General features: G+C 36.6%; 1 protein-coding gene across 1 annotated transcript; it reads right to left on the bottom strand.

The window, feature by feature from the left end:
* Window positions 1-13,440: 13,440 nt before the first annotated feature.
* LOC103349135 (mini-chromosome maintenance complex-binding protein-like) lies at window positions 13,441-14,958 on the bottom strand. Its single transcript, XM_008260197.3, has one exon. It carries the CDS (start codon window positions 14,956-14,958, stop codon window positions 13,960-13,962), a length of 999 nt encoding a protein of 332 aa, XP_008258419.3. The 3' UTR covers window positions 13,441-13,959.
* Between the last annotated feature and the right edge of the window lie 607 nt (window positions 14,959-15,565).

The following is a 15,565-nucleotide window of genomic DNA, read 5'->3' on the forward strand; positions in this document are numbered from 1 at the left end:
ATAAAAAAATAATTATGGCCATTGAAATAAACACTTTATTCCAAGATATTGTATTTCTTGTATTTCTCAGTGGTGGTTGCAGGGTTAAACTCAATGTTTAGTTTAACTCTTACCACAAGATATTTACAGCAAATAAAGTGTAAAGAAAAATAAATACAGACTTGTAAATGTAGAATAAACATGATTGTAGTAATTCTAATTCAGTAGAATTCATATACATTCTTTTTATTCCAGAAATATTTTAATCCATTGTATAGTCACGTTCAATATTTTATAGATTTAAGGTATTAATAAAAATATTAAGACTTTATTCACTGTCAATATAATTATTTTGTTCTTATACATGAGACTAGTTCATATTTGCACTGCTAATCAAACATCATGTGAATAAAATCTATGGATTATGATAGTGGGGCTTCTTTCCTTTGATCTAAAGACTAACAAAAGTTAATGTATTCTTTTTAAATTGAATTCTTGAATTCTAGAAAGGTTAGTCCATTTAAGGCAATATAGTGAAAATTGCATACAACTCTAATTTGAGAAAAACGAATATGAGCGGGCTTCAAAATGCTCATGGAAAATCCACATTATTTCTTTATGGCATTTTCCCACAAACTTTTTGAAGGCTCCTCATACTTCACCAAATATCATGCATGCCTTAATATTTAGGTATCTACAGAGTCATATAAAGGCAATCATAAAAACATCAGTGCCAGTTCTACATTGGGTTCTTCAGTAGAACAAATAATAGGTTCTTGGAGTGAACCATTGCCTTCAAATCCCCAAACACTGGTAAAAAGAATTCTTCTGGTACAGGACTTACCTGTAGCATAACTATTTTCACTCAGTAAAGAGAAGTGAATACACATAAAAACTAGAGTTTGCCTAGTTTGCTTAAACTTTTGTTTTTCAGATTTAAAATTGCTTGAGAGAAGCAGTGATAGTGCAAAGAAGTTTCCCTCCTTTGCTGTTTTTTGGTTTGGGTTGCAGATCATATGCATTCTTAGTTAAATATTTCTTTTCTGTGGTCTGAACGTTTGCCTAACTGATGATTAATCAAGTACTTTATTTGAAAATTTGTGCTTTAAGTTATTTAAAAATGTTCACTATGTAAAATATTAAGGAAATGGACATGATTTTCAAGCAATGTGTTATTTATTGCTGATCAAAACTATCATAGTAGAGAGCATTAGCCAGTAAAAATATCTAAATAATTATAACCTACTGTACAATAATTTAATTATTTTGAAAGAAGAATTTTTGCAGTTACTATATAGATTTAATTTTTATGACAAAAGTAATAATTTAGGTGGCCATTGTATTGTATGAGGATATGGGTACACATGCAGTAATCCCTTTTTCTTCTTGCCCTACATCCAGGATAAACAGTTTGTTCTAAGAATTATATTGAAACATTGACATATTAATCAGAACATAAACCTTCAGACATACATAGCAGAAATTGTAGAGGGATATCAGATCAGGCATCAACAAATTACCACTCATAAGTACAATTTGGCCCTACCCCTATTTAAGTAAGTGAAGAGTTATTGAAGTATAAGTACACCCATTCATTAAGGCATCATCTGTATAAGGCTAATTCCATGTTACAATATTAGAGTTGAATATTTGGAAAAAGATCCTACTGACCCCAAATAGAAAATATTTATCTGGCCCTTATTAAAAATAGTTTCTAACCCCAATACAATCTGACTTGCCAATATCTGGAAGAACATAGAATGCTTATGACAATGTAATAAGTTTCTAAATTTATGTGATCTGGATAGTTACTGATTGATGTAGTCACCTGCAACAGTTTTGGGCTTCACAGAAATTTGTGGAACATATATCCTTTTCATATATGAAAACATAAAATTCCTCATTTTTTACAGCAAAATTACATAAGGACATTCTGTATAGATATTTTTCATAATTTTTAAAACTTAGACAATGTCATTTAATGTTTCTATTTGGTTCCTTTGAACAATAAGATCAAAGACCACCATTTTGAGAAAAAAAAAATCAGTTTTTAAACAACACCAATATTCTTTCTTTGGGTGAAGACAACCAGTTTGTTTTGCTTCTGTTTTATCCATCCGTGTTGCATCAGTCTGCAGAGATTCCAAATATTTCTGTAGATTTCAATATCCTCTATTTTCCTCCCTTTGTTTTCTTCTTTCTATCTATATTTAACTACACGAGGATATATTAAACCTGATGGTAACTCAGAAAAACTAGAGTATATTTTCTTCTGCTAACAATATATTGGATAGAATTAAGGAAGAAATGCATGCCTATTTGTATACAAGTAGATTAAAAGTTAAAAATAAAAGATGATTAACAGGAGTGGATGGAGACTCCATGAACACTTCAAGGATTATTTTCAAGGAGGGATGTGGGTTGTGAGCTGGAGAATGGAATAGAACCTAGGCAACAATGATGGCTCTAGTAGTAGGACTGAGGTAGAAAATAAAATGAAGTGTTAACCATGCTCTTATTTCTACCACATGTACTACTGTTGTGGTCCCATAGATTGGTATATCCCCAGTATTCTCATTCTTCCATTAGCACTGTTCTAGTCTTTATAAATGTTGTTCTAGCCCCATTTTTTTTTTTTTTTTTTTACAGGCAGAGTGGACAGTGAGAGAGAGAGAGAGACAGAGAGAAAGGTCTTCCTTTGCCATTGGTTCACTCTCCAATGGCCGCCGCAGCCAGTGTGCTGCAGCCGTTGCACAGCACTGATCCAATGGCAGGAGCCAGGTACTTCTCCTGGTCTCCCATGGGGTGCAGGGCCCAAGCACTTGGGCCATCCTCCACTGCACTCCCTGGGCACAGCAGAGAGCTGGCCTGGAAGAGGGGCAACCGGGACAAAATCCAGCACCCCGACCGGGACTAGAACCTGGTGTGCCAGCGCCGCTACGCGGAGGATTAGCCTATTGAGCCGTGGCGCCAGCCCGCCCGAATTTTAAAAACAGATTACTTTAAAACAGAGAGGCACCTTGGGTAACTTTGGTTAGGTGTTCATCTCTGCTTCCCGTCCCCATGATGGCCCTTTCCTGAGGACAATGGATACAATTCTTCTGACCTATGCCCTCTGTACCTGTCAACTCTACTGAGAATACCTTTACCTTCATGGTCACTATCTTGCATGCCTTCAACCAACCTCACCATCACAGACGGAGGCTGATTATTCTGGGGCTATCCTTGCTACTATGCTCCATTCTGTTGCTGAAGCTGGGAGCCCACTGCAGTCATAATTGGGTATCAAGTGGCAAATGTACATCACGGAGAAAATAGACTTCATTTCAAAATCTGAAAATAGTATTTTTTATCTGAAATACTGGGGGAAAGAGAGAGAGAGAGAGAGAGAGAGAGAGAGAGAGAGATTGATTTTCTATCTTCTGATTCCCTGTCCAAATGCCTCCAAAAGAAGTGAAAAAGATCTTGGAATTAGAAATGAAATATTTATATGATTTTTTTACTTTATTTTTAGGTTTGTAGACTTGCCAAGACACAGATCCCAGGAGGGAAATCCTGAGATATGGAACTGTGATACAGGAGTATTCTACTCTAGGCTGGATTAGGTAGCTCCCCAAAGGAGGACATGAGTGCTTAAAACTTTATTTGATTTTGAAGTTTAGAAATTTACTTGCAACTACATAAGAACATTTATAACTGAAATTTCATTCAGTAAATGTTTATTCAAAAGAAAATTTGTGTAAGCCATTTAAAAATAAAAATAATTAAAACCATGCTACCTCATTTCAGGTTTTGTCTTGTTGATAATCTTTTCTTCACTGGCTTTTGGCATACTCTTTTGATCCTTTGGTTTCATTTTTATATACTTGTGTGAATTATGTCAACATTACAGAATTTAAAATGCTTTACTTTGACATATATGAGGTGCACAAGCTTTCACAACATAATATACCTGATTCAGAATTGTCTTGAAATTGACATCAGTCAGGTCACAGAAAGCATATGTTTTTTACTTCTTTGTATGGATAAATGTAGGTTAGCACTCATTATAGTGTCCTCATTTTTAATTTACTTGTATAATTTTGGTTCCACATGAAAGGAGTTAATTGCCAATTAAAATGCATTCAAAAATTACATCTTTTAAGCAAAGTTATTTTGTCTTCAGGAAAGCATGGAACTCGAGTAGTAGAAAGTATATTTGATATCAGTGAGGGAATGTTTGTCATTAGAGAAATGATTGCAATTTCATCTTGTCTTGCAAAGCAACAATAAAGTGGTTTTTTTTTTTGAGATTTTTGAATGTAAGATAACTAGAAGTTACTGAAACTTGACTGGATTTTGTTTGAGTTAATACTGCATGTTACACAGCTAGATATGGAGTTGATGTCAGAATATATCCTCAGATAGGTAATTATAGACAGAAAAAAAAAACAGAAAGAAAGCCATGATGGGACAGATTTATGCACCAAAAAGGACTGTCCTTAAGGTGTCAGATGTCAATTTGTCAGAAATTTACTGCTGATGTTGAACAAAGGTCTATACTAGAGCACTATTTTTAGAAATTCTGCTTTGTCAATGCACCAGATGACATACTGCATGACACTATGCGAAAAAATATGACATAAGTAATTCTGAGTGGATGACTTATTCAAAAGACTCAAATTCTAAATATGAAGCTAATATTATAACACAGTTATTTCACTATTTTTGCATGCCCGAGAGTGATATTGCAACAATGTATATTTAAATTCTAAGAGTTATTTCATGAAATATGTAATAAATACTGTGTATGATACAGAAAATGCATAGGTAACCTGCTTTGTATATTTTTATATATTTATTTTACATAATATATACTATATATACAATATATATTGTATATTTTGTATATATTTTATATATTATAATCTCAAATAAATATAAATGAGTACAACCTATTTATATGTATGGTTTGGGACATGAGGACTCATATTCTTTGTGTATGAGTCATGGAAAGCTTAGCTGAGGAGGTGACATTTGAAATGACAGTGGAAGAATGGATGAAGGTAAATGGGTAAGAGTTGGAGGAACATTCTGGGCTAAAGGAACATAGTGCAGTAACACCTTGAAGAAAGAGTAGTATTAGACATCTAAAGTAGTAAATTCAAGAGATAAATGCCAGATTATTTTTAAAGCTTTCCCATCAGAGTAACAGCAGATTTCTCAACAGAAATGCTGTAGCCCAGGAGACAATGGAGAGATACAGTCCAAAACCTGAAGCAGAAGGAAAGCTGCCAAGCCAGAATACTCTTCCCAGTGAAGTTCTCAGTCATGATGAAAAACAAAGTTCCTCCGAGGCAACCAAAAGTTGAAATAATTTGACAATACTTGGGCAGTCTCCTAAATGATACTTCATGATGTACCATACACATCTTTCTTTCTCTTACAATCAGCATCATCAAAGTACGTGAAAACTGAAAAACTCCTACTAAAAGAACAGAGGAAATTCAAAAGACATTCTGAAGGTGTTCATGGAAAAATGTTAGGATTAAGTTGATACTTATCAATAATAACCTTGAATGTAAATACATTGGATTCTACAAATAAAAGATACAGACAGGCTGCATGGATAAAACAAATATCATCCATATGCTGCTTACATGAAAAACACTTCACAAAGAAGCACAGATTGAAAGTGAAAGAATAAAAAATATTATTTCATGTAAATATAAATAAAAATGAATAGAAGTAGTTAATCTCATGTTAGATGAAATAAACTTTACAACAAAAACTGGCAAAAGAGTCAAAGAAGGTCATTATGTAATGATTAAGGGATCAATTCAGATATTGTGACTATAGTAAATTTATATGAACTCAGTTCCAGGGAACCCAGTATATATGACAAATGTTATTGAATCGGAAGGGAAACTCAAAGTCCAAAACAATAGTACTGGAGGAGTTCAACACCCAGCTTTCATCAATTGACAGATCAGACAAAAAATAAATAAACAAAAAAGAACTAATCCATACTACAGACCAAATGGACCTAATAAATATATACAGAACATTTTGTCCCACAACTGCATAATATACATTCTTTTCATCATCACATGGAACATTCTCTAGGATAGTCCATATATTAGGCCATAAAAAAGTCTCTACAAATTCAAAAAATATTAAAATCATATCATGTATCTTTTCTGAAACATTGAAGTAAACCTGGAAATTAACATAAAATAAAATCTAGAAATGTTATAAACACATAGAAACTGAACAAAATGCTCCTGACTGAACAGTGGGCCATAGAAGAAATCTAAAGAGAAATGAAAGTAACAGGAATGAAAATGAAAACACAACATCCCAAAACTATGGGATACAACAAAAGTGGTGTCAATAGGAAAATTTGTAGCAATAAGTGGCTGAATCAAATATTGGAAACATATCAAGTAAATGATGTAACAATGCACCTCAAATACCTAGAAAACAAGAAAAAAAACAAACTCCAAATTAGTAGGAAGAAAGAAATTATAGCTATTAAAGAAGAAATAGGAGCTGGTGTTGTGGCATAACAGATAAACCCACTGCTTGAGATGCTGGCATCCCAAATGGGCACCGGTTCATGTCCTAGCCACTCCGTTTCTGATCCAGCTCCCTGTTAATGACCTGGGAAAAGTAGTGGAGATGGAGTATGTGATTAAGTCCCTGTTAAACTCATGGGAGACTGGAAGAACTCCTGGATCCTGGCTTCTGCCTGGCCCAGTGCTTGCCATTGTGAAAATTTGGGAAGTGAATCAGCACATGGAAGAAATCTCTTTGTCTCTTTCTCACTGTAACTCTTACTTTCAAATAAACATATAAAGTATTTTTCAAAAAGAGAAATAAACAATATAGATATAAAAATTATGTAAAAAGTCAGTAAATGAAGAATTGATATTTTGAAAGAATAAAAGAAGTTAATAAACCTCTGGCACAACAAACCAAAACAAAGGGGGAGGGGGAGATAAGATCCCAATTAATAATATCAGAGATTAAAAAGGAGATGTTGTTTACACAACGTCATAGTCAAAGTGGAGGTTCTCTCCTCCCTTCAGAGAAAAGTACCTCCTTCTTTGAAGACCTGTTCTTTCCACTGGGATCTCACTCACAGAGATCTTTTGCCAGAGTGTCTTGGCTTTCCATGCCTGAAATACTCTCATGGGCTTTTCAGCCAGATCTGAATGCCTTTAGGGCTGATTCTGAGGCCAGAGTGCTATTTAGGACATCTGCCATTCTATGAGTCAGAGAACTCAGAGGGCTTCCATAGCCTTGGAAACTCATGACTGGAGCATAGGGAGATTACTGATGCCATAGACAAGAGTGTCAATTTGTTAAGTCAACAACAGGAGTCACTGTGCACTTACTCCTCATGTAGGATCTCTGTCCTTAATGTGCTGTGCATTGAGATTTAATGCTATAACAAGTACTCAAACAATGTATTTCACTTTGTGTTTCTATGGGGGTGCAAACTGTTGAAATCTTTACTTAATGCATACTAAACTGATCTTCTGTAAAAAAAAAAAAAAAAAAAAAGAAATTATCAATTCCCAACTTGACTCTCACTGGGATTAAACATGACAATAGGTCTGATCTGATTTCATCATCATTTAAAAAATCATCTATTATTTTTCACTTTATGTTTCTGTGTGGGAGCAAGCTGTTGAAATCCTTATTTAATGTATACTAAGCTGATCTTCTGTATATTAAGATAATCAAAAATGAATCTTGATGTGAATGGAAGGGGAGAGGGAGTGGGAAAGGGGAGGGTAGTGGGTGGGAGGGACGTTATGGGGGGAAGCCATTGTAATCCATAAGCTGTACTTTGGAAATTTATATTCATTAAATAAAAGTTAAAAAAAGGAGATGTTACAATTGATGCAACAGAAATACAAAGAGTTTCTGGGAATTATTACAAACAGCTCTATGCCAACAAATTGCAACACACAGACAAAATGAATAGATTTCTGGATACATGTAATGACACAAAAATTGAGGCAGAAAGACAAGCAAAAACTGAATAGATGAATAACCAAGACTGAGATTGAATCAGTAACAAGGAACATTCCATCACTGAAAACCCCAGGACTTGATGGGTTTATTGCTGAATTCAACCAAGCTGTTAACTAGGCCCAATTTTCTTAAAGCATCAAAAACAATTGAAATGGAGGGACCCCTTCCAAACTAATTTTCTAGGCCAATATTACCTTAATTCCAAAATCATAGAAAGATACACACAACTGTATAAATCAAGCAAACTGAATTCACCAACACATCACAAAGATCATCCACCAGGACTGAATGGGATTTCCTCCAGGATGGAAGGATGGTTCAACTTGCAAATCAATAAACACAATACATCACATCAACGAAAATGAAGGATAAAAAGCCATGATTATCTCAACAGATGTCGAGAAATTACTTGATAAAATGCAATATCCTTTCCTGATGCAAACTTTACAAGTTGGGAATAGATGGAATATACCTCAACACAACCAAGGCAATATATGACAAACCCACAGCCAGCATCATATTGGGTAAGGAAAAGCTGGAAGCATTTCCACTGTGATGTGTAACCATACAAGAATTATATTCAGTTTAGCCTTGTGAGTTTTAGGCAAGAATAACAAGTAAAAGGAATACAAATTGGAAAGGAGGAAGTCAAATTATCCCTGTTTGCATATGTCATGATCCATGATATGGAGGAAATACAAGATTCCACTTAGAGAGTATGGGAACTCATAAGAAAATTTGGAAAGTTTTCAAAACACAAAGGCAATGCACAAAGATCAGTAGCATTCTTATACATCAATAATGCAAAGATGCTCTCACTGAGAATGAACTTGTAACATCAATCACACACACAATAGCTCTTCACAAATTTATATATCAGAATAAATTTAACCAAGGATGTCAAAGAAACAATGAATGTTGAAAAAATATTGAATGAAATATATAGAAGTCACCAAAAATGGGGAAAAAAAACTCATGTTCTTCTATTGGACAATTAATACAATCAAAATGTCCACTCAAAGTAATTTACAGATTCAATGAAATCCCAATCCAAATACCAAAGCTATTTCTCACAGATCTACAAAAATACAATCCTAAAGTTCATACGGAAATGCAGAGTGTACCAAATAGCCAAAGCAAACTTAAACATAAAACAAAACTGGAGGCATCGTAATAACAGATTTCAAGACATGCTGCAGGCTATTATAATACTGTGGTTCTCACCGATTATTCACTAATATACCGGTATTATAATACTGGTACTGAAATAGAAATAGACATAGAAATCCCAGAAATCAATCCAAATACCTACAACCAACCCACCTTTGACAAATCAGCTAAACTCACTCTCTTGAAAAAGGATAGCCTCTGCAACAAATAGTATTGGGAAAAATTGGATTTCCACATGCAAAAATTTGAAAAAAAAAAAAAGACCCCTAACTTTCACCCTATACAAAAATCAACAAAGTGGAACAGAGATCTAAACCTAAGACCCAAAGCCATTGAATTACAGAAGAAAAATATAGGAGAAGTTCTGCAAAACAATGGCATAGTCAAAGACTTCTCAGAAAAGACCCCAGAAGCACAGGCAACAAAAGCAGAAAAAAAAAAAAGACAAATGGGGTCACATCAAGCTAAGAGGATTCTGCACAGTGAAGGAAACAATTGACAAAGTGAGGAGGCAACCAAGAGAATGAGAGAAAATATTTGCAAACTATGTATCCAATGAAGGCTTAATATCCAGAATGCATAAGGAGCTCAAGAAATTCAACTACAACAAAACGAATAGCCTAGTTAAGAAATGGGTAAAGATTATAAACAGACATTTTTTGAAGAAGAAAATACAAATGGCCAACAGACAAAAAAAAAAAAAAAAAAACTGCTCAGGCTCACCAGCCATCAGGGAAATGCAAATTAAAAAAAAACAAACAAACAAAAACAAACAAACAAAAAAAAAAAAACAATGAAGTATCACTTCACCCCAGTTAGAATGGCTATAATACAATTAAAAAAATGCTGGCAGCAATGTGGCTAAAAAGGTACCCTAATATGCTGTTGGTGGGAATGTAAACTGATACAACCATTATAGAAGATAGTATAGTAAAAATAAAATTTTATAAGAATGAATCACCCCCATGATCCAGCTTTCCCACTCCTGGGAATATAATTAAACGAAGTGAAAGCAGCATATGAAAAAGCTACCTGCACTCCCATGTTTATAGCAGCTCACTTCACAATTGCTAAAATATGGAACCAACCCAGATGTCCATCAACTGATGACTGGCTAAGGAACATATGGCATCAGTAATCACCCTAGGCTCTTGTCATGAGTTGCCAAGGCTAAGGAAACGTTTCGAGTTTGCCAACTCTGATCTTATTTAGGCAAGGTCATAGTCAAAGTGCAAGTTCTCTCTCCTCCCTTCAGAGAAAGGTACCTCCTTCTTTGATGACCTGTATTTCCACTGGGATCTCACTCACAGAGATCTTTCATTGAGGGTTTGTTGTTGTTGTTGTTGTTGTGTTTTTTGTTTGTTTGTTTTTGTTTTTTTTTGCCAGAGTGTCTTGGCTTTCCATGCCTGAAATACTCTAATGGGCTTTTCAGCTGGATCCGAATGCCTTAAGGGCTGATTCTGAGGCCAGAGTGCTGTTTAGGACATCTGCCATTCTATGAGTCTCCTGTGTATCCTGCTTCCCATGTTGGATCATTCTCTCCTTTTTTTTTTTTTTTTTTTTTGTTCTATCAGTTAGTATTTTCAGACATTAGTACATTGTGATTTAATGCTATAACTAGTAGTCAAACAGTATTTTTCACTTTGTGTTTCTGTGTGGGTGCAAACTGTTGAAATCTTTACTTAATATATACTAAATTGATTTTCTGTATATGAAGAGAATTGAAAATGATTCTTGATAGGCCAGCACCTTGGCTCAATAGGCTAATCCTCCACCTGCGTTGTGGCACACCGGGTTCTAGTCCCAGTCAGGGCGCCGGATTCTGTCCCGGTTGCTCCTCTTCCAGGCCAGCTCTCTGCTGTGGCCTGGGAGTGCGGTGGAGAATGGTCCAAGTCCTTGGGACCTGCACCCACGTGGAGACCAGGAGAAGCACCTGGCTTCTGGCTTCTCATCAGCACAGTGTCCTGGCTGCAGTGCGCTGGCCGTAAGTGGCCATTGCGGGGTGAACCATCAGAAAAGGAAGACCTTTCTCTCTGTTTCTCTCTCTCACTGTCCACTCTGCCTGTCAAAAAAAAAAAAAAAAAAGAAAGAAAGAAAATGATTCTTGATGTTAATGGAAGAGGAGAGGGAGAGGGGAGGGTTGAGGGTGGGAGGGAAGTTATGGGTGGGAAGAGCCATTGTAATCCATAAGCTGTACTTTGGAAATTTATATTCACTAAATAAAAGTTAAAAAAGAACATATGGTATATATACATGATAGACTATTACTCAGCCATAAAGAAGAATGAAATTCTGATATTTCCACTGGATGCAATTGGAGACCATTACGCAAAGTGAAGTACGCCAGAAACAAAAAGAAAAAGATCCCATTTTCATTTAATTTTGGTAGTCAATATATAGAGGATAAAAACTATTTTTATCTCTGGTCATTTTTGTATATAATTATAAATATTACTTCATTGAATCATAACATGGAAATGATGATATACTCTTGTTTCACACACAAAACAAATGGAGAGCAGTGAATGGTAATGACACTTGGGTAGCATTAAGGATCTGGTCTTAATTTGGATTTGATTATGCAGATGAGCATTTTATAAAACAATCTCACTGATTTGTGCATTTAAGTACATTTACTAGTATATAGTATATTTTAATAAAATGTTTAAAATATATGCATATTTATAAAAAATATTCAGTGTCAAGTTTTCATGACTTTAATCTGTAAAGAGATTGAAATGATCTATTTCACTGTAAAGTTTGGAGGTGTGCAGTTCAAGGTCAAGTAGTCCAATAGTCTGTCATCTGGTGTAGGCTGGTAGTGGTGGAGCAGGTGTGGAGGAGAGATTCAACTGCAAGCCAGGAAGCTGAGAGAGGAGCTGTGCCAAACTTGTGTTAACCAACACTGTCCTGATAACTTGCCTCTGAGTGCAAGCTCCTGATGACCTAATGGCCACCCACAGACCCACCTGTCAGACAGCATGATTGGATCAAGTCACCACCTTAATCCATGAACCCTTAACAATCAACTTCACATGTTAAAATCTGCATGAGTTTGGGGAGCCAAGTTCTTCTCAAACCATAACAACTAGGTATAAAACTTTAACATAACTATGTTTCATATGAAGTAATTTTTAAATTATTGTGCTTATTGGCCTCAAAATAAGTAAAATAAGTGGCATATTGTAATATGAGATAATACTCTTAACATTATGAACTACATTCACCATAGTTAAAATTTAACTGTATCTTGATAAAAATGAAACATGGATTCTTTTTTTTTTTTTAATTTGGGAAGTTTTATTTATTGGACAGAGGGTTCTCTTAAAGGAACTTTTCTGCAAGACCAAGCAAATTGTGTATTTCTCTTTGGTAAATTACAGTTTACATTGGCACAATTAGACTCACGGTAACTTGTCTACTTTGTTCTAGGACAAAGAAAATGTATTATCACAAATCCAGTGGGCACTTTATTTCTAAAAGTTTAAGGAAGGTCTAGTCTACCAGTTATAAAAATGAAAACCATTTAGAATTCTAATATAAACATTATTTACATTAGTTTATAAAAATAGATTTGTCTTTAAGAAAAGTTGAACTATGAATTTTTACTTCCCTTCACCAGGCGTTCAGATCCCTTGAATTTCCAAGGCTGACTCCATTTCCGTGGTTCACAATGTCAACTTAGGCCTCACAGAAAAAATGTAAGGGATCACTGGATCTGGTTCCAACTAGGTAAGTTACTGACTAAACGGAAGTCCTCGTGTACCACTGACAGCTTTAGAAAAGCAACATCCTAAGCCTCGACTCTTGTCGCCATAGTCACACTACACAGTGTATCAGTTTGCTCTCCAGCTACCGGAAAAATTTTTGTTCCTATAAAAGTTTGAGTATTCGAGTTGTTAGGTGGTCTCTGGAAAACTACTTGTAGTTTTCTCAGGCCTTTGCCGGAACAGCAGACGTTAGTTTGATCTAATGCATTTGAAAGTAACTGATAAACCTAAAAAGCTCAAAACTCAGGGAATTGCGATTTATAATCTTTTTCTCCCCGAAGTTTACTATTTTGCTTATTTCATATTTGGGCACAACTGCAGGGCAGCAGTCCCTCAGGTGAGTCCCGTCAGGGGTTCTCAATCCACTGGGATCCAATGAGAACAGTGAGGACAGGTGCTTTTCAAAAAGCTAAATTTATTCCACTGAAAGGACTCTGAGATTATCCTTTTATGAAAAAAAGTGATAATACAGTGATTTATTTCTGATTACTTGGCAAAATAAATTGGCAACCCTATCCCATAAGTTTTTGGAAAGATTTCTGGTTCATGACGTCCAAAAGCCTGGGAGGCACTGTTACGTGTGATGCCCCCAGACCCGAGCCTGTCCACTAAGTGGAGAGAGTTGCCGGAGCCCAGCGTTTCTGCCAGCTGTGTGGGTCGGCGGCAAGGACAATCGCACACTAGACCCAGACCTGAACAAACCACCGTTAATTGCAGAGTCCTCTAACCTCTAATTGCAACAATCTTCAAATGAAGTTAACATTAGCAATTCAACAAAGTTTGGCCTGTGACTTAGCTGGAGCTCAGGAAATGGGATAATCAACAATGTTATCAATATTAAATGTTCAGTATCAAATATGTTTTTGTACATTGTTACTAATTTATATAATTATAAAACAAACTTCAAAAGCTCCATAAAATCAGTAAGGTAAAAGCCCTAACTGAATATCATATAAACTTCGGATGTTACCAGGCTTGATTTCAAGAAAAGTCATTGGTTTCTGATAGAAATTGTCTATAAAACGATGTAGTATAAATGGCATTTGAATTCTGCAATCACGTGGCTCTGATCCGCCCGCCGCCTCAGAGGTGTCAGGTCGTTACAGTTCGTTCCATTCACACACTTCTGCTGCTGAAGCCTGTGTCTCCTTAACGACTCCAGCTGCTTTGCTCTGAGCCACCGTTCTCGCGACAGAGTTGTCCGACCGGCGCTGAGCGACAGAAACCTGGCCACCACGAGCAGCTGGTGCAGGTCGTCGGCGGTGATGCTCTGAGGGTCGTTCTTGCGCCTTTCCACGAAGTCGTCTTCCACTGCCTTGGTCACGTCGTCGGAGATGCTGTAATCCAGGAACCTCAGCAGGGTCAGGTAGACGCGGAACCTGCTGAGCGCCGAGGGCAGCACGCCGGCGAGCAGGCTGCTCATGTGCTCCTCCACGTTGGGTGGGACGAGCTGGGGCTGCAAGTGGACCTGGCAGTCGGCCGGGAGGAGGGAGCGCCCTTCCGAGGTGATGAGAACGTTGATGTTGCAAGGGAACTCCATCTGGTGGTAGCTGAAGTCGTAATCCACCTTCTGCCAGGTTATGAGCTTGCTCAGGGCAGTCACGTTGTGGACCCCTGGGCTGTCCAGCTGACCCTGCTCCAGGAGCGTCTCGTCAATGACGAGGGAGGTGTTGCTGGGCAGCTGCAGGAGTCCACTGACCAAGCGATTGGCCGCGTAGTCTTTGTGGGGGATGAACTTCAAATGGTTCATGTTCTCTATCGTCATCTGTAGGCGAAAAGACGCTGGAACAAGGTGTTGAATAATTCGATATAAGTGTTCTGTGAAGGTGCTGTTCCGTGGGCAACCACTCAGGTTAACTGTAAATTTTCCTAGAGGAAGAACATCTCTTCTTGTATATACTGTAGAGATGAGGTGCAATATAAGGTATTCCGCAGCCAGACTATCTCCCAAGAGGGCGTGAGTGAGGAATCCAAGCAGTTCTGCTCTGACTGGAGACAGTTCAGACAGAAACATGGATTCTTTTTAACTAGAATGATTTTTTAAATTTTACATGGAAAAAATCAAAGAAATAAGAGCACTTGGGGAAACATATTGTGAGAAACAGCCTCACCCATCCACTGAAAGTATGGACGCAGACACAGAAAGTTCAGGAAAAGAGGTTTTCAAATGATCTTGTCAGATTGGGTGCCTGGTGGAACAGCCTGACTTGGTGGTGTGCCTGGTGGGACAACACACCCAGGGGTTTCAAACAAGCAGTTTATTTTCTAGAAGGAAGCCCCCTCCCATTTCCCCATTGGCCAAGTACTATGGGTTTGCCTCAGATGTTTTGGCCACTAACATCCTGTTTGCCTAAGAACATTCAGGTGCATTTAACTATAGCTGCTTGTCTGCAAGCTGTTATGCTAGCTACTTGCCAACTCAAAGCTAACCACAGTTCTTTGAAAATGAGCCAAATGTTTACTTCTCACAATATTATATAAAGTAAAAGCATAAAATGTATATTTATAAAGAAAAGAAGATAAAGAAACACACAAGTAATCTAGAAACAAATCTAAATTAAACATAGAAATTTAGTATTTTTAAAATATTTAATTTATTTATTTGAAAGTTACAGAGAGAA

Source organism: Oryctolagus cuniculus, chromosome 9 (genome assembly GCF_964237555.1).
Source record: "Oryctolagus cuniculus chromosome 9, mOryCun1.1, whole genome shotgun sequence".
Classification (NCBI taxonomy): domain Eukaryota; kingdom Metazoa; phylum Chordata; class Mammalia; order Lagomorpha; family Leporidae; genus Oryctolagus; species Oryctolagus cuniculus.